Below are 27,655 nucleotides of genomic sequence, written 5' to 3'. Positions count from 1 at the left end.
AAACAGGCTCCAGAACAAGCGAACATATCATAGCTGAATATAGAATTTGAACAGACTGATTGGAAAACTTCCGTCACGGTTCCCACGTTTTCGGACTGGCGCTTCATCTCGCGAATCGTCTCCCATGCACACCCCGAGAAGGAAATCCCTGACCTGTTGGGAGATCAAATATTGTCGTTTAATCACAGCCTTCTATACTGACGTAAACATTGTGTACAGTGGCTGTATAAAATGTGTATGAAATGTAAAACAATGAGTGTTTCTTCTGTTAAACATTAAACTGAATTATAAAACACACCAAAATGTTTTAAATGGTATGACTGGTAATTAAAATGAAACAAATGCTTTACCAGGATTTGTGTGCACTTTATGACTGTTGGTCAGCATAAAGGATTATCTTAGTTTATCTTTTGTCATTCAGAAAATGTAAGTTGTAAGCAAAAACATGGTGCACTGCAATCAATGTGCATGATGAGTTAGTGTATAAAGAGACAATCAGTTTAAGTTGTTATTTTTCAGGCATACAACTTCCAAAATATACATTTTATAGGATTAATATTATCTTATAAAAAAAAATCTGATTTATAATAAATGGCAGTATGTTTCAGAAGAATGTGTTGAAGCCTGCCGTTTATTGGAATCACAGTGTGTGACACAAAGTGTGATTCCACTGGGTTTATGCTGCTGATTTTTACTTCAGTATTTGTTTCTGCATTTGAGGTCTTTATACGACAGAATATGAGATGTGGAATGATGTGCTAGAATAGTCCCTGATCAGACTTAAGCCCATAGGCCAGCTGGACACCCTACAGGCTGCCGATTTTGATGTGACAATACAAACACTGTAAAACAGCAACACATTGTGCATGCTGGTGTTTTGAAGCAAACTTATTGGCATCGTCTAACAAGACTGGTTTGATACGACAAGCTGCTCAACGTTCTCACAATCAAAATGTGAAGAGCATCTTCATCACAAAACTAGTGCCATCGCCACCCTGTGTGTGTGTGTATAAACATTACCTCCTCTCTTCATGCGGCCACCGCGGTGTTCTGGCCAGCGCTGCAGCTGTCTGCTGGATGCAGGTCTAGAGGGTCTATGTGGTGCACTGCTTGTATCTAGAAACAAAAACAAAACACCAATTAAAAAAACAGGAGATAAATTCACAGCCAGCCACAGTCTGCACAGCCACAGTCTGCACAGCCACAGTCTGCACAGCCACGTGGCTACACTATACCTGCAGAGCTGGAGGAGGGCTCCTGGCTGGTGGAGGGGAGGCAGGCCTTGTCAGATTGCTGACTTGGCTCCTCTCCCTGCGAGACCACTGGATCTACCGATACTTCTGCACTGGGCCTGGAATAAACGGCACAACAAAACATGCATTGGATTTGATTAAATTGATCAGGTCATGTAGTCCTAAAATCACTTTTATAAACCATGAATGCAAGAAAAGAAAATAAATCACAAGATGCACTTTTTATAAACCTGCTAATGTATTTGATTCAATACTAACAGGAGAGAACAACAGACTTTCAGTAAATAAATTAAATACATTGATTTCACATCAGGCATAGAACCTCCATGGGAACGAGTAATGAATGTTGCAGTTAAAAGGCAGGAGAACATTTGTGAATCTGAATTCCAAGAGAGCAGAAAAAAAAGCAGCAGCAAACAAAAAACACATGAAAGATTGACAGAAAGCAGAGAGGAGTGAGCCTCACCTATCAGTGTCCGGCTCCAGGAAGACGTCGTCTCTGTCCTCCCCTGCGGCTCCTGGTACAACCAGGCCTGGTGTGGATGTGCTCACCATGGGAACCGACTGGGAGGCTTCACTGGTGGTGTCAGACTGAGCCACGTCTGAGAAGATAGTTACTGGAAGAGCAGAACAAGATACACTCACTGATTCTGTTGTAGCATATGGTAACGGGCCAAAACATGACAATTTCCATTCTGCTTACTGTCCATTTTCAGAAACTGTAAACGGAGTATGTTGATGAAAGGGGCGGGTGGATAGATAAACGGAACAGATGCCTTCATATCAGACAGTATGAGACAAAAACAAACAGCTACCTGGTGCTGCAACTTGTAACGGTGTGGTGGGAACGCTGCGTCCACCAGACTCCTCTTCATGAGTCGCTAGGAACAAGGGGCTTTCGTACATCCCAAGACCTGAAGAAGAGTAAAAAATGAAAAAAACGTTAATGTTCTGTGGGAATTAAAAATCATCTTTCTGTTGCAGTTAGCTGGTGGTGTGTTTCATAATGTTTTACATAAACTGTAACTCTGCACAACATGTGGGGGTGGAGTACCTCCTTGTGAGGCTAGCTGTCCCAGGTCCGAGTGTGAGGAGGAGCTGGTCTGTGGTACGTCGTCTGAAAGACCAAACCTGAACCGAGGCACACCGGCGACTTGGGGAGAACTGACAAACAGACAACAGTCATTCAGAGCCATAAGACAGCAGTGATGGCATTCCAAGGTATTTTAGGCGCTTTCCCCCTCACTTTTTCCCCTTTTATTTAATATCTCAAAATTCACTTAAGCCCCTGACTGAATACAATTCAAAATGTGCATGTCCAAGACCATAATGTAGAGACCTGTATGAACATTTTAATAGTCACTTATACATATTTCACAGGCATTCTGACTTCCTGGTCTGAGACTTACTGGATCGCCTGGTCAAAACCATCAGAGCGCTGTGGCAACACCAGAGTGGGAGTGCTGGGAACCATCCTGTCATCATCATCAAAGAAGTGGTGCTGCAGAGGAAGAGATGACAGGAAGTCTTGAATACAAACAAGGGAGTACAAGTTTCAGACTGACATTTGTACAAATGACGTAATGAACAGACTTACAGAACTGACTGGCACCCCGGTGAGCTGTGGGACTCTGCCAACTGACTGACGACGAACAGGGACACGCTGTGAAGTTATATTTTACAGAATTGATTAGCAGAGCTTGTGATCTACACATCGAGATGACTTTAGAGAGATACACAATTTAAAAGACCAGAGAAATAGCACATCTTCAAAAAAGTAATGCTGGTATTTGTGCCATTTTAAATTATCTTTTTCTTTCTGAGGTTCAAACTACTCTTCCTTCATACCTGGACCTGAGCAGGTGGTCCCAGTTCTGGGGCAATGTTCAGGCGAGCGGGCAGCTGTGTTGGTCTTCGTGGCGACTGGGGCATCCGTGTACTCGAGCTTGTGATAGGTTGTTCTGTTGAGTAGGCCTCCATTGTACTGCCGTCAACTGAAACAGTAGATTACTCAAATAAACAGAGGTCCATCTGATTTGAAAAGACATTAGATAAGAACGAATTGTCTAGAAAACTACTCATGAAAACCCAAACAATTGACTTGTTATTCAAATCATTTCTGGAATCTAAAATTCACAGAGAAAAAAGCAGAGCTAACATTTGGTCAGGAGAAATGAAAAAACTTTTTTAAAAAGGTGAACAGTTGTAGAGAGGAAATTAATGTGTGGCACACTTTGTACGTTTTAAATTGTTTCAAATTGGGCTGGTTCCCTAATGAAACCATTATTGTATGTTTTTCCTAATCATGAGATCCTCGTCGGTCTAACGTACTAAAGTCGAGTTTAAATTGTTCCCCCCAGTGATATGAGGTCACTAAATAACTAGAATTGTTATTATAGTATTAGTTTTCAAAGAAAAGAAACCCTTGTTTGAAAGGACCTTTATTTTGGCAGACACACGCACCACTCATCCCTTCAAACAGACAACAACATATTACATATTTTTCAGTCACCGTCGAGTGTCTGATAATCTAATTAAGTGGCGGGACAGTTTATGAGCGCATGTGGAGAGTCTGAGATGGATCTACGTATGTGAATTTGACAAGGTTTCCTGGATCTTACAGCTAGGTGTCTGGGAATCGGCTGGCCTCTGGGTGGAGTCCGACGCCCCCAAACTCTCTTCTGTCTCTGTGCCCGGGTCTGTTACATCAGCTCCCTGAGAAAAGAAAGGACAAAGGAAATATTAAAGAGAATAGGTGGTAAGAGAAACGGGAACCTCAAGGAGATTTTAAACAAGTTCAACAGGGACAAATAAAGTACAAAAATGTTATGGGATGGTTCCCACACACTATAGATGCCAGGGTATACTGGCAGAGGACCACATAGAGATTATGATTACATTTTTCCCCTATAATGGACAAAGATGCCCTTTAGAAAAGGCCAGAAATTGAGAGTAAAAAACATTACTGTCCTTCGATGTGCATTAGTCTCAAAGGTTGAGGACCCATACAGAACCCACAGTCAGCAGGCAAAAACAACTTCAAATCAGACAATCTTTTCTAACATGTTTTACTGTTTAATTCAGGATCTGCGTGACGCAAGAGGTAGTTGGGAGAAATATATATATATATATATATATATATATATATATATAAATAAAATAAATACCATTTTGAGATTTTACAATGCAAAAACCTGGGAACATTTTTCATTTTACAATCAAAAAACCTACTTCCCAGCTGTAAGCAACTTTAAGCCTTTTTAAGGATCAGCGGGAAGCCTGAAATTACTTTTACATGCCCTTTTATTATACTGAGGACATTGAGTTTTTCTTTATACAGAGTGGGTATGATTTTAAGATTTTAATTCAACAATAAGAGTCGCCAAATAATTTTTGTATTATTTCAGAATAACTTAAATGTGTTAGTTTAGTTAGTTTTTTTATATAGATATTCAGTGATCATCTCTGATTTGTATTGATGTTTTTTACTTTCCATCCAAGTTTACAGGATTCAGCTTACTAAAAACAACTAGAAACATTTTAGGAATATTACGGCTTGGAAATATTATACAAACTGGTTATCTGCTGAGGACGACCCCTCTGTTGCATCTAAAATGTCTCATAATGACATCTACAGTTAATGCAGACACTGACTCATCCTTCAGAACATGTGCAACAAGACAAGTCAAAAGGTAAACCTCTAAACTCAACATACGCAGCTTTCATGCAGACAGAAAGTTACGACACTGGGACAAAAAGCAACTGAAGCGAGACTGTGGAAAAACTGAGTGTGTGAGCTGGAAAATGCACATAAATCTCTCGCTGAAAGCGTGGGAAGGGTTAACGTGTTGTACAGGATGCAAAAGTTGTGTGCGTGGGTGCGGAGAAGGTCAATGTTTTAACTGAATACATGTGTCAGACTCGAACCTCTGCGTCGTCTTCTTCGTAAACCTCGTTGCCGTCTCCGCTCCCCTCGTTACTGTCTTCTCCTTCCTCCCCCATCTCTCCGTCGTCTTCCTCATCCTCCTCCTCCTCCTCTTCATCTTCCTCCTCATCCTCATCGTCTTCCACCTCCTCGTAGTCCTACATCGAGCAGTGATTAAATCATTAGTGGAACCCAAGACATCTTTTAAAAGACCAATTCTGGGCCTGGTGTCCAATTCCACTTTATACTATTTTAAAATGCTTGACATAAGTCCCTACCTGCTCCTCTTCTTCGTCATCCTCCTCATCACTCTCTGTGTCCGTTACTATGACGATGACTTCCTGCTGAAGCTGGTGAGGAGCATCACTTTGAGTCAGGGTAACCTCTTGGTCTATCATGATGGACTGGGAGGCTGCACCCTCATCTCCCTCCTCCAGTACTGGAAAGTCCTCCGTCTGGAGGGTAGAACAATGGACACCATGAACAACATGCACTCTACTCATTTACACTCTTTGAACAGTAACGACTTCCATGAAAATGTGTGAGACATGTAGTACAAAGAAGTAATAACCGACTGAGCCCTGGAGTTCTTTACAATTTAATAATTCATATTTTTTTATTAGGGGATGGCTTGCCTGGCTTGCTTCTGCACCGTCTTGACTGTCTGTTAGCACCACCCCCTCAGCCTCAGCACTGTCTTCCACCAGCACCTCCTCCTGAGGAGAACACATATCACCGACATGAAGGTCATGACATAACTACCAGTTTTTGGATAATTAAAAAAAACTCATTAAGATTTCTCCCTATTCTCACCTCTGGATCCACTCTTTGGATGATACGGAGCTTTTTAGGGATAGGCGCCCTGGCGGTATCCTCCTGTGTGGACTCTGTGTCAGTGACCACGGTGGCGCTCTCCTCCTCCTCACGAGGCCTCTTTGACATGGAGGAGGTTCCTGGCGTTGCTGAAACTAGATACAGCATGATGAAACTAATACTTTTAAAACCACACCATGGCTAAATGGTGGCTCGATTAAAACATAAATAAAAGGGAACCCATCATTGTTTAATCTGTAGCAGCAAGACTATATTCCTAATTTATATGACACAATTCCAAAAATGAGCATCACCAATTGCAAAACATGAGTTTAGGTGTTAAATCTAGGTAATTACAATATGTACATAAATACACCTGTGCAGTATCTATTTAAAATGCATATCTATCCTAATATCTTCCCAAAATAAGCCATTATTATAAACAGGTATTATTATTCCATATAAACATCTACATTTTTCAAAAAGGTTTCTTACCAGTTCCAAACACAGAGGAAGAGGAGGACGTTGAAGGCCATTCCACCTGCGAGCTCGGTGTTGCCTCAATGACCATGGGTAGTGGCTCCTGATTGGCTGGCTCTGTGTGGGTCATGGTCTGTTGTTGAGTCGGTTGGACAAACGCTGTGGTCTGCGTCTGGGTCTGCTGCACGGTCAGCATGGGACTAGCTAAAGTGGTCTGGACGTTGGGGCTAGCAGAGCGCACCGAGCCGCTGGCACTGCCGTACACAGTCACATGCTCCACTGGTGGGCCTTCAGTAGACTGCATGGCTGTAGGGGAAATTAAGTTTGTGTAAAACAGATTCAGCTTTTCATTAAGACTGTAACTGCATTAATAACACTTAAAACACACACAAATAAACACAGGGAAAGGTCCTTTGTGAAGCAATACCTTTACTAGAATAACTTGTAACATTTATCTTGAGGGACAATACTCATTTGGCTGGTTTCCCACATTGAAAGCTTGAGTCTTTTGGTAAACTTACCTTCCTGAGTCTCCACCTGTGTGGTGGGCATGACGGTAGCCGTGGGAGTTGGGGTGGGTACAGTAGCTGGGGTAAGCATGGGCCTGATGCTTGCTCTCGGAGTGGGTTTGTTCCCCGGATTGACAGGCTGCTTGCTTGATGTAGCCACAGGTGTTGGCTTAATGTTAGCAGTTGGAGGCTCAGATGTGCTGGCACTGATTGAGACAAAGATCAGGACATGAATAATGGCCCTATTTATGAAGATTTCAAATACAAAAGGCTTGAACAAGTCTCAGCAAGTGTGCTAACGAGGATTCAGAACTGCAGAAAAAAGTGTGTGTTCACTTATACTATATATGCATGTTGCACTGCAGTGGAAACTTATAAACTAATATGCAGTTTTAGTGGTTGGGTATCATACCTTCCCCTGTCTGCCGCTGGGGTCGTCTTCAGACTGATCTGCCTCTGTTCTGTGCTCCTCTGCTGCTCCTGGGTCTGAAAATCAGGACAGAAAGACAAAAGTTATGATGGAAACCAAACAAGATGCCGAGGCATGATACTGTAGATTCATAAAGCTTGCAACTATGTAACTTGATGTTTTTTTAGACCTCAGGAAGTTGCCATTTTCTGATCCAATCTAATTAAGTTCGCAAATATCTTTGTCAAGACATTGCCCACAGAGGAGCAGCTGCTCCATATGAGTATGTAGAAGCAAGAAACTCTGCACAAATGATCTCTGGCTCTAGTAACAGTTTAGATAATTTGATGAAAAGTTGATGCCAGGTTGCCAGCAAAATAAACATTTACAGATGACTTCATTTGTAAACCATAACATTGTTGGTATAAAGGTGTCACCTCTTCTCTCTTAACAGCCTTTTTTAACATGTTCAGAGAAAAACAGACTTTAAAAAGTTCATGTTTTTAGGTTAACAGTTTGTATGTTTGTTTTAGAAAACCTGCAAATGTTGCATTGTGTGAAGCTCAACAGTATCTACTTTGCTATTCATTGCACTCCATGTTACCAATTGCAATATGCTTAACTTTAGCTGACAGTACAAAATATAGACAAAAGCCTGGCTTGTGAAAACTTTAAAGCAGACTCACCTTACTGGGACCCGCCTCAGGTGGCTCATCTCTCTGCTCCTGCCTCTCCTGTTGACCTCGCAGGTCTCTCAGTTCTCTCTCCTGTCGACTCAGACGGCCCTCGTATTGAGACTTGAGAGCGCTCACTCGCACCTCCAGCTCCTCGCGCTGTTGCTTTAGCTCTTCATTTTCCTTCTGCAGCTGGTCTTTGGTGCCTGGACATAAATCATTTTAGTCTGAGATTCAAATAAAACAAATAAGCAACAGAACAATGAGGGCAAATAGCAGAGGAGCTTTATCATCGGTCTATTGGTTGCAATATGAGGGAGATCCTCTCACTCGCGAGCTGGTTGATCTTCTGCTTGGCATAAACGATGGCCTTCCTGGTCTTGTCTTCTTTGTCAGTCATCTGCTGTCTCAGCGTGTCCTCATGAGAAGCTTTATCCTGCAGCTCCTGCCTTAGCCGGGTCAGCTCTGTCTGCAGCCTGGACGACTGTTCCTGGGCACTACGCCCTTCAGTCTCACGCTCTGTAACCACCTGTCACAGGCCAGGAAGACATGATACCAATGAATGTTAATATAAAAAGGAAAGCATATTTTGGAGAACACTGTACTGCCTCTTTTCAAGAATATTTATAAACAATAATTAATGATATAACAACTATGCAAGCTATATGATTGTGTAAACTGATCAGTGTACATGGACTCCCTCCTTGAGAGAAGTCTATGAACACTAGTTCAAGTCTAAAATTAACAGTCTAGTCAAAGGTCTTGGCTGAAACTGTTGTGACTTGTAGTCTGACCTTGTTGATGTTCTCCAGCTGTCCTTCCAGCTCTCTGGTCTTGGTTTCTGCCTGGTTCAGAGAATCTCGGAGGCTCTGCAGCTCCTGAACTGAGGCTTGACGAGCCTCCTCTTCTTGGGATGGGCCTGCTGCGGCCTCGGCTACCAACTGGAGGAAACGCAGTATGAATAATAATTATGCTGTAATCAACAGAGGTAGCTTTGGGCAACTGTTCAAAATCGATTGACTTGAACAACACAGCCATACAATTTGATCAAACTCGGAATTAAGACTAAAGCAGTGAGAAGCTACTGAGCTCTCACCTTGTCATGTTCCAACTTGAGTTCATCATACTGAGTCTTGTAACGGCGTCCAATCTTCTTGACCTGAGTGATAGTTCGCACTTTCTCCTGGAGCTCCTGGTTCTTGGTTTCCACTTCCTTCTTCAGTTTATTCCTCTCATCAGTTATCTTACTCATATTGTCACGCAAGTTTTGTATCTGGCTTTGCAGAGATGTCGTAAGATTATTGGTCCTACAGACAGAAATTAAGAGATTGTGAAAATTAATGCTAAAGTGACAGAAAAAGAACTGGTAGGGTTCAATATGGGAGAAAACATTAATATCCTGGTAAATACAAATTCAATAGTATCATTTATAATGCCTCACCTGGTCACCTCGGCTTTAAGTCTGGTGCTCTCCTCAGTGAGCTGCTGAATGCGTTTGAGATGGCCCTCCTTCTCAGAGTGCAGACGCTTGTACTCTTCTGGGTCTGAATCTTTTTGCTGGCTCACCAAATACTAAAATAATGAGAAAAGGTTGTGCATTAGTGGTGAGAAATGATAAAACATTAGGAATAAATAGTCATTTCGGTTTTTCTGATGGCAGATGTATTTCTCTCCTTCGAGCAGCATTATTCACTGACCTGGGTCCGAGCTTTCCATCGCTTGATCTCCTCTTCAAGTATTTTCTTCTCCGCTTGCAGCATACCGCTCTTCTCACTCAGCTCAGAGTTGGCCTGCTGCAGTGGCATGAGGTCTGACTCCAGCTTTTGTACCTGAAATACACAGAAGATGAACTGAAAACTTCTGGATTTGGAGGTCACTCAGGAATACTTTTTGAAAAAGTAACAGCTTGGAAGAATAATTTTGAATTACTGTGTTTCCTTTTGGTTGAGTTTGGAACGAATCACAAGCATTAATGTCCTCTTTCAGGAAAGTTTCATTTTCTAAGTAAAGTGATTAAAAGTTTACAAAAACCCCAAGTGTATAATTTCCCTTAATTTGGAAAAATAAAGGATATTATTGGAGGATTGCATATCAAAAGGAGTGCACATTAAATTAAACACAAACTAAATGTTTTGATAAAATGCAACCGATACCTTAGCTTGGGTTTGGTGCAGTTCTTGCTCCATCTTGTCCTTCTCCTCTCGCAGCATCTTGTTAGTCTCCATCAGTATGCTCATTGTTTCAGTCTTCTTCATCAGTTCATCATGCTGAGCCAAGGTCTTTGCCGTCACCTAAGTAGGATTAGCATTGGGCTTTTATTCCCATGTGACATCTCCAAGTTTGATTCCTACTGGTCATGTTAGACTCATGTATTTCATGAAGTTAATGGTTCTTGACCGCACTTTGAGCAAATCAATGAAATGTCCAGAAAAAATTCACAATCTTCCAACTCAATTGGATGATAATGAAAATTCACATATAAGATTTGTCTTATATACACCTTATACACACCTGCATCCTCTCCTTTGCAGCACTCAAGCTGTCCTGCAGCTCCTTCAACTCTCGTTCCAGATGCTCCACCCTCAGACGGTAACGCAAACTCTCCCCTTGGGCAACTTCAAAACGAGACTCTGAAATCTCCTTCTCTCGACGCACAAACCTTTGATGGGAAAAAAACAAGGGTATCAAAGATAGTGGAGAACGTGGAAGGACCACCGGGAGCAGCATAATTGCAAAGCTTCTCGACTTCACGAAAGGATAATGTGATTTGACATAAACAAGCACTACCTGAGAATCTCAAGGACCTGGTCTTGAGATTTGCCCTCCTCAGTCAGGGAGATGTTCAAAGGACTCTCATTGGCAGCACGCTGCAACTTGTCAGCCAGCTTGCTGCTCATTGTCTGGATCTGCTCATGCAGAAGGGTGTTCTGCCTCTGCAACTCCTCATAGCGGCTTTCCATCTTTGACATCTCCTCCTATAATGTGAGCAAAGATATTACGATTGAAAGAATTTCTAAATTTATTTTAGATATGAGTTGTTGAACAAAACAAATAAATTAAAATGGCTCTGAAATAAATATTTTTTGTTGGGCTCTTGTCTCCAATGTATTATATCTAATCCTGTCTTGCCATCACCAGTACTTCTATCAAATCACCTTAAGGATCTTTTCCTGCTCCTCCCAGGAGACCCTGGCCTCCAGTAGCTCTGCACCGACTCTCTGGGCTCTCTCATCCAGCTGGTGCCTGACCTCAACGGCCTGCACGGCCTGAGCCTTAGCAGCTTGCAGGGACTCCACATCTGCTGCATGCAGAATCATCTCCTGCTCATACTTGTCTTGCGCTTCAGCTGCCAGTTTAGCCTGAGAAATGGGAAAGAAGATTTTGACACAATCAATGCAAGTGCAGTGTTAATTTTGTTGCAATAGAATACTATTTACTGGAGCTGCACTAATGAATTGGAATAAGCTTGTTCTACTGAAAAAAATAACTGTGGGTGGTTCTGGAACTTGCTAGATGGAAAAAGTGAAAAATACATTTCAGTGCTTTCACCGTCCATCATGACATCTGGTTGAAAGTGATTCTAGATGTCCAAGAGATATAGAAATGGCAGGTTTTTTTTTTTTTTTTTTACAGAGAGGTAATCAGAAAAGGGAGACCTATTTTTGTTTGACATTATATAACAAGACGTAAAGTAATGAACCTCTGCTCTCAATAAAACAGCTTATTTTTGGTTTAAATGCATAAGTTGTACAGAGCGATATTTCATAACGCAGTTTGATTTTATCAACGTTTGGTTGCCACTAGGGTTGGGTACCGAGAACCTACCGGACCGAAAAGCAACGCAGATTTTGGTGCTTCCTTCCGGTGCCCGAGCCGATTTAAATACTGTTTTTTTTACACTACTCTGTAAAGTTGCACGGTATATAGATACTAAAAAGGTAGCGCGGTGCCCGCACGCTAAAAACGATTATTAAAATAGCGCGGATCAGAGCTCACTTGCTGCTCTGCTCTCTGTCTGCCTGCAAGCAGAGCGGGGCTCGAGGGGGCGGAGCTTCCAGCGCTCACACACACAGCGCGTGAACACAGAGATCGCTGGAGACACGAGCACGAGCTTTTGAACGTCCGTCCTCGGCTTGATGGAACAAATCTCTCCAGTTGATATTAATGATGACGTGTAGTCCAGTAAAGCAGCCGTTTGTAGAATCCAACAGTTTCTGAGTTCTGTTGTACACGATCCCATCAGGCCATGATGCTTGTGTCTGTTCTTTTTTTAAATATATATTTTTATAGTTTGAAGTTAAAAGGTTTGAAGCTGTAGTTTGAAGTGTGTTTTATATGTATTTATTTATATATATATCTATAGTATACTTTAAACAGTTAATAATATTGTTCAATTTGAAGAAAAAAAATTGCCTTGGCAATAAAAAAAAGTATCGGTTCAGGCACCGTTATCGTTTTAAAAGTATCGGTTTAGCACCGGTATCGGAAAAAACCCAAACGATACCCATCATTAGTTGCCACACCACATATATAACTACGGTCTTTTGATTGTTCTGACAAATTCTAAACTAATCTGATTAATAACATAGATTGCGCAGAAACACGCATGGTAATCATAATAAACATTTGGGCAGAACCAATACGGGATTGAGGTTTCATACATAACCCACCTTTTAGTAAACACACATTTTAGTAAACACACATTTTAATAATAGGTCCTCCGCTCAGACTACATCAGTGCTCGGGCCCTCATCATAATAACAACAACAAATATACATTTTCATTATATACAATATGGTTAAAGTCATTCATGAACCAACTTCCTTTTTTGGCCTGAACAAGTCCTTCAAGGACTCGTTTGCACTGCTTAGCCATGTGCCTTTTCCTTGCAGTCTTTTCTGCCTCTACCTCCTGCTTCCTTTTCTCTGCAGCAGTAGATGTTGCGAACTGACTGATGCTGCTGTTCAGACCAAAAGCGTTGTGAATTATTCGCGCGAGTAGATTACATGCCAAATCAATGCACAGCCGCGAATGGTTGCGAAGAACGCGAAATTCTGGCGGGCGGCACGAATAATTTGCCTCAGTCGCGTGAGTTGAGATGCTCCGCCCGTCATCACCGCCATCCTGTCGTTGCCGAATCATACTGCAGCCGGTCCACCTGAAGTAGCGCTGGTAGCGGCTTCATTCAGACGCAGTTGTGGGACCATGGATAATATTATGAAGCCAGATACGATGGCGTTTGATGTTCCGACGTTTGTGGGAACGCAGCATGACACTGATTGGCCAAGACTCGACACGTCAAAGACGTTTTATTGCGTAAAGCACAACATCACCTTTTCACCATGTCACACTTCAATCTCAGAAACGCTGGCCGGCAAGTTGACCCCCTGCCCCAAACAAAATGGTCGGATCTACACGATTCGCATGGATGACAAATTTTGATTTAAAAACGGCGAATATCGCCAAAAAGCGACAAGTTTGCAGATCTGATCAGAAACATTTTCATGATAAATTATAACTGATCATAGTCATATTCCACTGCGGGAAATTAACAATTAAAAGTTAACCGACAATACACATTTTGACAGATTAATGTTATTAGTTAAACCGTTAATAGAAACATTAAAATGATAAAAGCTGAGCAAGACAAAAAAGTGATTGGTCAGGAGAATAGCTGGTCCACCCTAAAAGTCAGCCAATCTTAAGTGACCCTCAAACAAAGTGGTTTCTATCATCAGGGCGAAACCTTCTTCACTTTAATTAGCAGATGACCAGCAAAACATGTGAACTCTGCTTTGATCAGGAAGAGTTGTAGCATTAATTCACTGACAAATAAACAGCACACAGCACTGCTATACCGTTATTGCTGGCTTCATACTCATCGTCACACACAAACTCTCGTTCTCTCTTGACCAGACACTCGCTAACGTTACGCTGGGGCAAACTGTGTAGACTTAAGGGTTGAGTGGCTACATGTGTCCACAACAATGCAGACAACACCATGGCTGCTAATTCTACTGGGTGAATGCGGGAGAGTTGGCCGTTTTGCACTTTACACCGCAGATGGCGTTTGAGCGTCCCTTATTGTTGGAGCTTTTTAACGACAGCACCCAAGGCACTAATCTAGTCAGTTAATGATACGTTAACATGGGTCACCTATCAGTAAGAGACAAACGTGTACATCCCTAATTCCTCTACATTAAATTCTGACAGCTTCTTACCTGCTCATGGCTGTCTTGTAGAGCTTGCTGCTGTTGGGCTTCAGCGACTGCCACTCGCTGTAGCACAGCCTGGTGATCTGCCTGAACGCTGCTGAGACTTCTTCTCAGACTGCTCATCTAACAGACAAGAAACAAAAACAAAGTTTTCTTTACTTTTATAAACTGACCAACAATATAGTGCTCAGAAGATAAAATGTGGAGGGGGAAACTACAGTGAAGTGCAAATTCTTGAAGAAAATGTAATATACCTGTTCCTCTAGTGAGGCCAGGGCTCGCCTCTTCTGCTCCTCTGAATTGTGTTTATCCTTCTCTGCTTCCAGAAGCTTTTCCTCCAGCCGGCAGTGCTGCTTCTCAGCCTCCTTCATGCGAGCTTCAATGGATGAGCGTGCCTGCTCTGTTACCTGGTGATTAAAAAAGTAATTTGTTTAATTGGCAAGAGGCACGCCAACAACTTGTCAAACTCAGCTTGGTTTAATGGGAAAGGTACATAATGTAGCCCTTTTATTAATTTTTTTTTATCTTCAGCGATTTTGTAGTTTTAATCAATGGTTTTATGAGAGGCGGAACACTGACGGGCAGTTTGGGTTTGTTTTGCACCTGTTTCTCTTTGTCCAGAGACTCCTCCAGGCTCTGGGCCATGGCCCTGTACTGCTCCACGCTGGAGGAGGCTACCCTGAGGCTCTCTGCCAGCTCCTCGGCCCGGGATTCAGCCAGCCGCAGACGGCCCTGTAAGTCCTCTCTGTCGTGATCTGACCCCGGCAGACCTGAAAGCAGAAAGAACCAGTGGCAGAAAAGATTACATTTGAAAACAGTACAATTAGTATGCCTCCCCGTCTCATAAACTGTTACAACAACATGAGTGTGTGAGACTATAGCATCCTAGACCGAATAAGTCATGTTTGTAAAATACAATTATTTTAACGACTCTAATTAACTTCCAAAAGAAATGCAAACTAGCATGTTAATGGTGATTGTAGTGCACAATAATTACACAGACCGAGAGTTTATGAGAAGCCATAAACAATTTGACTTGCAAAGATGTCAACCTAGAAAATAGTTTGCTTAACTTTTTGTGGTCAAGGAATTTGATGACAACCAGTGGAAATGCTATACATTTAAATGTGTACATGTATGAATTCCTCTTTGTATTGTTTTTGTTGTATTACATATGTCTGTCTGTCGCTCTGTAAGTGTGTTCATGCCAACCTCTGATAATGGGTGTAGAGGGAGCGCTCAGGCTGTGTCGTGGTTCGCTGCTGCCCAACTGCAGCCTGAGGGTGTTGAGCTCCAGCTCGGCAGCATTCAGCAGCTCTTTGGTCCTCTGGTGTATTGGTGCTTGTAGCTCTAGCTGCCTCTTTGCCTCCATCAGCTGGATCTGTGACATTGAGAAGTAAGCAAACGGTTCAATCCTGTTATTTCTGTGTCTGAATGCTTTTGCTTCATTTGGGGTGTGTTCAAGATTACATTTAAAAAAAAAAAAAAAAAAAAATAGTACTGATTTATCAGTACACCACAACACCTTTGAACATAACCAAGTCAGACATGATTGAGGTGGAAAAATCATATACACTAGAAAACAGATGGGCAACCATTCAATGTTATGCCTACGTCCTGGTTTCTGCTGAGCAGGTGGTGCTGTTCCACCTCGTGCTCCAGCCTCTTCTGCAGCTGGGAGATCTCTCGTTCCTGCTTCTCCAACTGGCCATTTAGGCGTTGATGCGTCTCAGTCTCTGAACGCTCAAGAGTGGCCTAGAAGAACACAGCAGTTATAATGTGAACCGTCTGTGTGTGAGATCTAATGAGTGACAAATGGCATACTTCTAGATTACCTGAATAGCCTGGAGGTTGGTCATCAATAGGTTCTGGCTCTGTTGATGGCTCAGGATCGACTCCCTCTCCTGATTCAGCTGAGACTCCACAAGCTTCAGGAGGTCTCTCTCCTTACGTAGGCTCTCAGCATGGCCCTAAGCGGAAATAAACAAAACCAAATCATGCCCCACTGCACTTCCTCCATCACGATGATGATGAAATGCAAAGCAGCAAACTTGGCCACAAACATCACTAGGACAAATTTAAATCATAAAATGACAAATGACAAACCTCAGCCATGGTGAGTTTCTCTTTGGCAGCTTTCAGATCCTCGTTCAAAGTGTGGATGGTTTGCTCATGCTTCTGTGTGGCTGCGGCCATCTTCTGCCCTTTCTCTCTGAGGGAAGCAATCTCTGTCCTGTAGCGCTCAACATTGTCCTGAAGCATCTCGTACCTGATATTGTGGAGACATACATTTTATTTCCAACACATTAGGTGTTCAGTGAAGCAGAAGGAGGTTTCTCAAACTAACTTACCTCTTCGAGGCAAACTCCAGCTGGGTCGATATCTTAGCATTCTGGGAGTGGAGGTCAGAGAGCTGCTCCTGGAGCTTCTCGTTCTGCGCCGTCATGGCCTTGTTGCAATCCATACGCTCCTTCTTATAGGCAGAAAATACTTCTTGCAACTGCAATCAGACATTCATTTAGTGTCAACAGAGTGTAGATATTGTTGTCTGAGAAATACCCTTTTTAATGGAGGGACAACAAACACAGGTTACACTAGCCTTTGACTGATTCATATGAGACTGCTGTCAAAGGTTAATCACTGGTCTTCAGTGAAAACTAGATATAATGCAACTATGTACACATCACTACTGAACCACCAAATTCCGTTTTCTGATGACCTTTCAATAAAAGAACCAAATAAAATTAATTTGTTGTCAGTTTAGTTTCTTTCTTGTTTGCCCACTTGTCACTGTTGTGCTTTGTCTTCATTTCACTCCAACTCATTCTCTAGCATCATTAGCAAAAAAGTGAGTATTTGGGGCATATTATTTAAGTAAACGCTGATCTGTCAATATAGCCACATTGCCATCTAGTGGCAGACATGGGAAACAAGTGAGCAAAGCTCATCAGTGACGTGGGTGGTCGTAGTGGATAATGTTAATGCATACTAATTATTGGATGCCTGGTGTAGCCTCCGGAGGAACTTCGCAATTTCTGGCATGGAATAGCCTTCATTTCTAAGAACAAGAATAGACTGCTGAGTTTCACATGAAAGTTCTCTTTTTCCTGGTATACTTACAATATGCAATACTGCTGTACTATACTGAATATTGTTTTGCTACTACTGTTTTTTCACTACATAATATTACACATATGCCATAATATGTATAATGTACCAGCCTTTTTATTTGACCATATTATGTCACTGTTATGCTACTTTACTTTGAGGAAACGTCACTGTTAGTCTAGAACACTGGAATAATCTTTCCACCAGGTAAACCTGAACATGCACACCTCTCTCTGTGTGACAGCGATTATAACCGCATAACTATATAGATTATAATTAACTGGAGAATACACTTTTTTTCTACATGTAGATCTTAACCCTTAAATATAAACAGGAGCCTGGCCACCCTACGGAGGAAACTCATTTCGGCCACTTGTTTTGTTTTTTAATTAAAATACAAGTTGGATAAAATCTCCACTTGTCCACTCCTTATATGTAGTTAGGTGTCGATAGTTAGAACTGCCAGAGCAGAAGTCTGGACAGCTGCTAACATTAGTGCTTTATAGTAAAATAACCATCAAGCAAAATCCTACCTGGAACTAAAGGTTCTCATGGAACTCGTGTTGGGCACTGCTTGACATAAACCACAGGGTGACTGTTGGATGGCCGAGATTAATACATCTGCAAATGTCTTATTTCAATGTTTTCTCACCTGATGCAAAGCTGCCTTGGCCTCCAAGGCTTCGGAAGACTCCGTTGCCATGGAGACGAGTGCAGTGGGCGTTCCTGTGGCGGGAATGGCTGCAGGTGAGCGTCTCGGGGTGGAGGTTAGGGCAAACTCCTCGGGTTGTGTATCTTAAAGAAAAACACTCAACAGTTTAGCCTAATAAAAAAAGAATCCCCAAAACACTGCAAGCCTTTACCATAAGACTTTAAATTGTGTGGTGCCATAATTGAAGCAGTTAAATGTGCATGTACATATTATAACTATCTTGTGTCTGTTACCCTGCTGAGGGAAGCTGACTCCGGTTGCCTGAGCCAGCATCACACGGTACATGTCCCTCTGCTTCGCGATGGACTCAGTCGTCTTGACCTGCTGGCTACGTTGCTCCTTCAGGGACTCCAGCTCAAGCTGGGCTTTGTTGAAACCCTGCTGCAGTTCACCCCGCCTGTAACAGATCATCTTTTTTAGCCGTAGCAGTTTGACATCTTTGGTTACTTGTGATAATAGATTTATGAATTTAAAACCTATATATATATATTTTTTTTTTGTAACGCTTGGCACTCTTGCTCTTGAGCAGGGGTCTCAAACTCGCAGGCCAATATTTTGTGGCCCCCTAATTGACAAAGTTTAGCGTTAGTGCGGCCCGCGCGTTTTTCTGAGGTCTGCGCGCGCGGTAAGATAACGGTAAGATAACGTTTACTGGACGTTTCTATTAATAGCTCGGTGAAAAAACGAAGTAGAAAAAAGATTCAGCTGCTGTTGGATGCGCTAAAGTCGGGAGGTTCCGCCCCAATTCTCCATGTGATCATACGTGCCTCTCATAGGAGCACACAGCCTGAGGCGGCTGTGTCCTCCACCTTTCACCGTGATTTGTCGATTCAGGTGTCAGTTGACATTTTGTGTGAAATCCCTAAGGACCTACCCACCCACATACGCTACAAAGATACACTGGTTTTTATTCAGACAGACAACACACTACCACCTGAGAAGAATAAAAAACCTTGCCGCTCAGCTGTTCAGTTTTACTCTGCGCTACTCGACACACGACCATGCGCTGGTACATAGTGTACACATACATACAGAGTACATAGTACACATGTACATATGTTGTTCTTGTTCTGAAAACTGTTCTTGAAAAACCAAAACTGAAACATGCACATTGTGTAAACATTGTAAATAGTTTGTTTTTCTATAGAACATATTTTGACTCAAATATATAGTAAATTTTGTTTGAAAACAAAAACTGTTGTAATATTAATGTTTCATGTGCACACACCCCATGAAGCTTGCTCTGTAGTATGAAGTCATTTCTCAGTCCCGAGTCTGTTACAAATGGAACTTATTGACTTGCAGTGCAACAGTTCAGAGCCACAAGGAAAGCCAGACATGACTGGACCATTTCTGAAAGAATTGCCTCCATCCGTGCCTGAGCAGACAAAAGTGATCAGTCGGGTAATGTACCTTTTTGGAAGCATATATCTGTGAGAAACCTTTCTCGACTGAACTTTAATAAATGCAAGTAAAGGTCCAGGCTTTGTGATGCCTATCGTGAAGCTGTACTCAGGGTTTCTACTGTGACCTCGATCAGGTCCAATGTGGCTCAGCTCTGTGAGTAAAAGCACTGCCAGGTGTCTGGCAAGAAATAGAATAAAGTACAAATGTATTCAGGGATTGCATTTGTTGGTTCGGTGCAGTTTCAATAAGTTATTTAAAAAAATAAAATATATTTGCACTGTTAAAAACGATAATAAAAATGTATAGAAATGGCTGGTTGCCTTTTTTAATGATGAAAATATGTTATGAATGTAAAAAAAGGATTGCGCTTTCTGTGTGGCCCTCCGATGAGATCACAATACCAGCGGTGGCCCCAAGCGAAATTGAGTTTGAGACTCCTGTTCTTGAGCATTCCCTTTCCCCCAAATCACTGATTTTGGATAGTCATCACAAACAGTTACCTGATTCAGTTTGTTTACTACAAGAAACCAAAGGGGAAACCAAAATAAAAATCACCACACATCTTTACGTACTTATCACCAGTGGCCTCAAACTCCTCTTTTTCCTGGGCATCACTGAGCTCCCTGAGGGCCAACAGAAGACGCTGGTTCTGCTTCTGTAGCTCCTCTACACCGCGAAAGGTCACCAAGTGTTGGCTGATCACCTCTGATGTGCTGCTGACGTCAGCTGAGCTCACCTCCTCCTCATGAAGCACATAGTTTCCACGAGCCTCTTCCAGCTCGATCAGCAGCACACGCACCTGTCAGGAAAGACCAAGGATGGCATAGAAAATAAGAATTTGGAGAAATCGGGATGATATAAATTATAGAAATAACCAGGATTATACTTTAAACTGGATGTAGAGTTAACACCCACCTGTTGAGCCATGTCTCCCAGCTGCAGTTCACACCTCTGGTTGTCCCTTTCCAGGACAGAGGAGCGCTTGTTGGTTTCATCAGCTTCCTTCTGCAGACGATGTACCTCCTGTATCAAAAGTACAAGAAAAACATCGACATTTGTCAACTGGAAGTGAGGAAGGTATTAGGAAATGCAGTCTTTACTAACCAGTTTCCAAATAAGCAAATTAACCAGTCTAATTTCACCACTTTGTCATCACTGAGAAGTGCATTTACATATTCATTCATTCATTTTGCGAACTATAAAACATATGTAATGTCAACACAGACAAACTAAATGTAATCTAAATGGAAAATCCCATTTAATAGAACACACAACTTGTCTGATTACCCACCTTAACAGCCTGCTCCAGCTTGGCAGAAAGGCTGGCGACTGACTTCTGCATGCGCTCATGTTCGTCCCTCTGACGTTTGAGGATTGGGGCTTTTGCCTCCACTTCCTGCACAATGTCATCCAGGTATTTGTTGACTCGCTTATTCTCCAATCGCTCCAACTGCAGCTGCTCCTGGCTCTCCACGTATGCACTGTACAACTGAGAATGCAAATTACATCTCATATCAAAATAAGATAGTTAAAGAGGGGAAGTGTTCACTGTTGATTCAAAACTGTTTACTGCGCAAGTGGCACAAACAAGTCAACAATCATTAAGAAAATACGAAAAACTGTCCCTTAATGGTGCACTCGAAATGCAGTTGGCCAACACTGAGGTGTATCCAAATTAACCCAAAGCATAAGCTTACCCGTAATATAGTCTATATACTGCATAACATCACGTAACATTGGAAATGCACCGAGGCAGTCTATTGTGCCCCATCATCAAACTAAAACTAATTTCCACAAGGCATTCCCTCAGGCCAATATCCAAATACTCAAGGGTTATAATATTCATTTTGGTGTTCAAATTCAGTTGCACATACCGCTGTCAGCTTCATGCCGGGCTTTATCTTTGATACAGCCGCTGCCGTTGGAGACATTGTTGTCATTTGCTCTTCTGTGATCATAGATGTTGTACCAATAGGGCCTGGATATTTAAAAAAGTACAAGAAGGCTCACAGGTCATTTGTATAAGAAATCCCCACCAGGCTTGATATTGTACAAGAATCAACCGAACAAACCTCTAAGTTTAGAACTTGATAGCAGCTCATTGGCATTGTCCAACTCCTTCTCAAGACTCTGGATCCTCTCCTTTAGCTCAGCCACACTCTTGTCTGTGGCACCATTCATCTCCTGCAATGTCTCTTCAAGGGCCTTGTTGGCTGTGGCGTAAAGATTAAACAGAGCAAATGTCAGGGGATACCAACAACAGGAGACTAAAATATAAACTAAACAAACATATTCAGACTTTCTCAAAAGAAGGTCAAAATAATGAAAATGGTCGTTGCGGTGACTTTGTCATAGACTTGCACCTTCTCCAGCGTCTTTCAACAGCTTATGCAGATCCTCCACTGCCCGACTCAGCTCTTCACTTTTTGCCTCAGAATCCGCTGATGCTCCCTGCCAACAACAACAACAACAATAATAGGGATAGAGTTGGCAAAATAATGGCAACTTAACTATGACATACAGTGAATCATTTCAGTCACTAACTATAAAGCACACTAATATAAAGAGATGAAAGAAACAGTTGGCATTTTATTTTGTCTTCAAGACTAATTAAATGTCACTCCTCAAATTTCAACTAAATAAATAAGCCAAAACATTTGAGTTGCGCTGGCATATTCTGAAAACGTGAAACAGTGACACTCCATGGACGTAATCTGGAAGTAATTAATGGGAATAAATGCGTTGGTGGTACGTAGTTGAACACCCCATCAGCTTGCTGTCTGTTATACATACACATACCTTGTATAGATTGGAAATCTTAATGTTGGTATTCAGCTCATTTCTGAACTTTTCCTCCATGGTGGCGTGTTGTTCCCTGGCCTGGAATGAGCAAAGACAAGGTCACGCACTTAAATGATTAAACATCATACTGAGTGCTACAATACTGATCACTTTGCTGGATAATATAAATATAGTATAATAAGAATACAAAAAGACTTGAGATAGGCTGTAAGAAATACCACAAACATACTTCTTTCAATTTGCTAATCATGTCCTCATTCCGTTTCTGAAGGTTTTCATTTGAAGTCTTCAAACTGGCCACTTGGTCTTGGAGTCGGTTCAACTTCAAGTCACAAAAAAAAAAGAAGTAATTACTAATGGATGATGGAAATCATTTATAACTAAGGAACTATAAGGAAGCGCTTAAATTAACTCAATACAAAGAGAAACTGCTTTCAGCAAGAGCATCGGCAGTAAGTGACTGTTTACAAAGTACCCATATATGATTACCGTAGGTACACAACTATTGGTCTATGGTTGGAGCGTCACACCCCTGCTCTACATTTAATGTCAGAATCCGTTTATTTGCCAGGAATGTTTACACAAACGAGGAATTTTTCTAGGCGGAAGGTGCATACATTAGACATGAGATGTTAGACGAGACAAACAACAATCGGCAAACGGCAACAGTGCAATGGGGTATTAAATTAAGTATAAGATAAAGTGCTCAGACAAACAGATAACATTAATGTAAGTGTATGTTAATGTAATTTGACAAATTCTAATATTGGCATGCTATCCATATAATCGTATTTGTTGCTACTGCCATCATAGCGTTTTCCTCCATGACATTGAGATTTATAAAACATCCATCCATCCATCCATTATCAGCCGCTTATCCGGGGTCGGGTCGCGGTGGCAGCAGGTTCAGCAGGCCGACCCAGGCTTCCCTCTCACCCGCAACACTTTCCAGCTCATTCTGGGGGATCCCGAGGCGTTCCAAGGCCAGCCGGGAGATATAATCCCTCCAGCGTGTCCTCGGTCTTCCCCGGGGTCTCCTACCAGTTGGACGTGCCTGGAAAACCTCTAATGGGAGGCGTCCAGGAGGCATCCTGACTAGATGCCCGAACCACCTCAGCTGACTCCTTTCGACACGAAGGAGCAGCGACTCGACTCCAAGCTCCCTCCTGATGTCCGAGCTCCTTACCCTATCTCTAAGGGTGAGCCCGGCCACCCTGCGGAGGAAGCTCATTTCGGCCGCTTGTATTCGAGATCTCGTTCTTTCGGTCACGACCCAGAGTTCGTGACCATAGGTGAGGGTTGGAACATAGACCGACCAGTAAATAGAGAGCTTCGCCTTCCGGCTCAGCTCCCTCTTCACCAGGACGGACCGGTACAGCGCCTGTTTTATTGCTGCAGCCGCACCGATCCGTCTGTCGATCTCCCGCTCCACCTTACCCTCACTCGTGAACAAGACCCCGAGATACTTGAACTCCTTCGCTTGGGGTAGGCAGTTTGTCCCCACCTGGAGGGAGCAATCCACCGGTTTCCGGCAGAGCACCATGGCCTCAGATTTGGAGGCGCTAACTCTCATCCCTGCCGCTTCACACTCGGCTGCAAAACGCCCCAGTGAATGCTGGAGGTCACAATCCGAGGAGGCAAACAGGACCACATCATCCGCGAACAGCAGAGAGGCGATCCCGAGACTCCCGAACCGGATCCTCTCCGGCCCCTGGCTGCGCCTAGATATCCTGTCCATGAAAGTCACGAACAGGACCGGTGATAAAGGGCAGCCCTGGCGGAGGCCAACACCCACCGGGAACGCGTCTGACTTACTACCGAGGATACGAACACAGCTCCTACTGCAGGCGTACAAAGACCGGATAGCCCGTGCCAACGGGTCCGGCACCCCATACTCCCGCAGCACCCCCCACAAAACCCCCCGAGGGACCCGGTCGAAAGCCTTCTCCAAGTCCACAAAGCACATGTAGACTGGTTGGGCAAACTCCCAGGACCCCTCCAGTAGTCTTGCAAGGGTAAAGAGCTGGTCCACTGTTCCACGACCGAGACGGAATCCGCACTGCTCGTCTTGAATCTGAGGTTCGACAAGCGGTCGGAGCCTCCCTTCCAGCACCCTGGCATAAGCTTTTCCCGGGAGGCTGAGCAGTGTGATGCCACGATAGTTTGAGCACACTCTCCGGTCCCCCTTCTTGTAGATGGGAACCACCACCCCGGTCTGCCAGTCCATGGGCACTGTTCCTGACCCCCATGCGACACTGAAAAGGCGTGTCAACCAAGACATCCCAACAATGTCCAGCGCTTTCAGCATCTCAGGGCGGATCTCATCCACCCCTGGCGCCTTGCCACCAAGGAGCTTTTTGACTACCTTAGCGACCTCTGCCAGGGATATGGGAGAAACCACCCCAAAGTCTTCCGGCGCTGCCCCCTCTCCGGGGGACATGTTAGCCGGGTTTAGGAGTTCCTCAAAGTGCTCTTTCCACCGCCCGACGATGTCCCCAGTCCGGGTCAGCAGTTCCCCCCCCCTGCTGAGAACAGCCTGGGGTAGGCCCTGCTTTCCCTTCCTGAGCCGTCGGAATGTAATTTATAAAACACTTTTATTTAAATAAAGAGGCATACCTCATCGTCCTTGTTCTCCATATTGCATTTCAGTTCTAGTATCTCGTTTCCCTTCTGTCTGGAAAGGGACAGCAGTTCCTCACTCTTAGCTTTCAATTCTTTATTCAGCCAAGATGTTTGGTCATTCAGCAGCTCCTTCTCTTGTTTCATACGCTTCTCCTTGTACTGTAACGGCAAACCAACAACTTTATTCAGGTACTTGTTTAAGGGTAAAACAAAGGATACATGTTTGCAGTATAGTATTGGGTAATAGCTGTGTATAAAGTCACTCCCACTATGAACGAATCTGATAAAGATACTATTCAAATCAATAGTTTAGCTCACTTTAATGTTGACTTCAGCCGATTCAAGTTCATCCAACTTCATCTGCAGGGCCATCTTAGAGGTGTTAACCTCCACCATTTTGTCATTGAGTTGCCTGAAGTCATCTGGGGAAGCAACAGAAATAAACCATGTACTAACAGAAATAAAAGGTTTTGACAATTGTCTCCAGACCAATTCATCTGTCCATACCATTTAAATGCTCCACTTCCAAGGATCTCCTCTCCAGTGTTCGCACAAGTTCTCGCTTTTCTACCTCCAGTTCCTCTTTGGCCTTCGCCAGCAAACTCTGAAAAAAAAAGTAGCATTATTTAACCGTAGCTGGCTGGTATTGCTTACAAACTAAACGCAACTTGCAGATTATATCTGGATTTTTGGCGACATCAATATAAGCCTTAGTTAAACTATCTCGTCATCGGAAATTCAGACACAGCAACTGTGGCCCAGTAGAAGAGCGGGTCGTCCTTCAATCAGAAGATGGGTCCTTGGGCAAGAAACTTAACCCCAAATTGCTTCCATAGGCTTTACTTGCAGTGTGTGCATGTTAGATAGTCCTGATGGGCAGGTGGCACCTTTAATGGTATTTCCTGCCATCAGTGTATGAATGGGTGAATGACATGTAGTGTAAAAAGTGCTCTAAGTGTTCAGGAGACTAGAAAAGCACCGTACAAATACAAGTCCATGGTTTCTCATTACTTTAGAGGTTAACATTGTGTTGAAGAAAACTTTTTCAAATCAATGTGTTGACAGAGGGTTGTTAAAATACAAATACAATGCTGGGTTAACCCTAACAAATGTAGGCAAGTCTAACATTTGGAATAAACTGAAAACTGCACTATACTTAGCAGATACATTGATTGAGTCAAATGCAGACATCCACCACTACTGACAAACATTTGACAGTTTGTTCTTAGAATATAACCAAACATGTATGACTGATTGTGTTTCGTACCTGCTCAGATGACAGCCTCGCTTGTGCAGATTCATTTTCTCTGTTCTTCTCACGCACACGTATAAGATCCTCCTCTAAAAAGGGAGAGTTAAAGTAAAGCAAACCATGAAACAACGCTATCTAGAGAAGCCAAATCAAAACCGTATACAATACACCAATACGCTCACTCTTACCTTGCTTTTTAAACTCCTCTTTGAGTTTATGATGTTCTTGAGTCTGAGACAAAAAATCATCTTGACACTGAGCAAGTTGTTTCACCTTTTCAAAGAATTGTTGTTCTGTAGGAAGAGGGTCGGCACATACACAACACGTTAACATGATGAATTGACTGGTGTTCATTAGCTTTACCGGTATGTGTTTATTTTTTAATGTCATCTTGTTGACGCTGCAGTTAGCTCAAGAAGTTGCTAGTTAAGCTAACACTAGCGTCAAGTTGTGTCCACAGCTAACCTGCAGTGTTAGCTAACAGCTAGCTGCAGCTTTCGCCCAAACCCCCACAGTAGTTGGTAGACATGTACAATAATGAACCAAGTGAAATGAATCGCCCAGTAAGCTCTTAGCAAAGCTATTAACTTATAGGTACTTTGTCCCGTTCACCAGCGTGCGAGCATGATGTCGAGCAAAGCAAAACATTTAGCACTTAGCACCGATGGCTGACACAATACTAGGCAATATCTTACCGCTGTCAACGCGAAATTGCTCCTGTTGTGCTTTTAGATAATCGATTTCATACTGCTGATCCGAAAACGCCCTCTCGAGTTTGTTTTGAATGGTTTTTGGTAGCTTTGATAGCTCGAAACCTTCCAACTCCTGCAGCAGCAGTGCCGCCATTTTTCCGACAACGGTACGAGCATGCGCAGTTTGACATTTGAGTCCACCATTGCTTCTGATGCCTTATGGGAGTTGTATTTCTTAGAAATGATTGTAACCTGCAAATACCTGCACAATATTATTCATACAGAGCTCCTTCACAACTGAAACATGTTCCCGAGGGACTTTCTTGTAAGACTCCAATGCATGTTGCATAAAACATGTATTTATTTACAGTATTTAAATTGTATGGTACAGTATTAAAACTCTTGGTCCACTTACTAGTTGGTTTCCTCTGACTTAAAACGTCTCAGGTTGTTGTGAGGGAGACACTCCTGTTGTCAACCACTACCCTAAGTATGAAATGATGTGTCCACTTACCTTTAAGCTTTTATTAATTGAAAGACAGCTCTTAACTTTAAGTGGATTTCATATTTTTTTTGTTATAGTACTGTTTACACGGCGAGGAATACACTTGTAATCAATGCAGTTATTCTACAGATAAGGATGAATTACTTGTAATCACTTAATAACTTAAAAGTTCAAAAGCAATGGGGATTTGTCCTCTATGTTAACCTCTAGTGTTGACTCGTGCAATACAGTCAAAGATTGTCAGCAGATGGAGCCAACACATACTAAAAGACAGCTG

The 27,655-nt window shown here is 42.7% G+C and overlaps 1 protein-coding gene across 1 annotated transcript; it reads right to left on the bottom strand.

Annotated features, from left to right (window-relative positions):
* Positions 1-16: 16 nt before the first annotated feature.
* tprb (translocated promoter region b, nuclear basket protein) lies at positions 17-27,027 on the bottom strand (the record flags this gene model as incomplete). Its single annotated transcript, XM_079221256.1, has 51 exons — positions 17-153; positions 1,021-1,116; positions 1,236-1,351; positions 1,720-1,870; positions 2,069-2,167; positions 2,308-2,417; positions 2,663-2,754; positions 2,851-2,916; positions 3,102-3,247; positions 3,875-3,968; positions 5,181-5,336; positions 5,457-5,633; positions 5,814-5,894; positions 5,992-6,146; positions 6,487-6,777; positions 6,993-7,186; positions 7,393-7,466; positions 8,076-8,269; positions 8,394-8,592; positions 8,858-9,004; positions 9,160-9,370; positions 9,505-9,635; positions 9,761-9,892; positions 10,217-10,354; positions 10,575-10,722; positions 10,851-11,038; positions 11,219-11,422; positions 14,285-14,401; positions 14,533-14,685; positions 14,882-15,048; positions 15,491-15,659; positions 15,893-16,033; positions 16,114-16,248; positions 16,385-16,547; positions 16,630-16,778; positions 18,039-18,181; positions 18,332-18,495; positions 20,078-20,304; positions 20,421-20,528; positions 20,797-20,994; positions 21,380-21,483; positions 21,578-21,718; positions 21,869-21,956; positions 22,305-22,385; positions 22,537-22,629; positions 24,924-25,088; positions 25,248-25,351; positions 25,437-25,533; positions 26,197-26,270; positions 26,370-26,474; positions 26,877-27,027. The coding sequence occupies 51 exons, from the start codon at positions 27,025-27,027 to the stop codon at positions 104-106; spliced, it is 7,077 nt and encodes a 2,358-aa protein (XP_079077382.1). The 3' UTR covers positions 17-103.
* Between the last annotated feature and the right edge of the window lie 628 nt (positions 27,028-27,655).

Source organism: Taurulus bubalis, assembly GCF_910589615.1.
Source record: "Taurulus bubalis genome assembly, chromosome: 7".
Classification (NCBI taxonomy): Eukaryota; Metazoa; Chordata; class Actinopteri; order Perciformes; family Cottidae; genus Taurulus; species Taurulus bubalis.
This window is presented reverse-complemented; position numbering and strand designations above follow the sequence as displayed.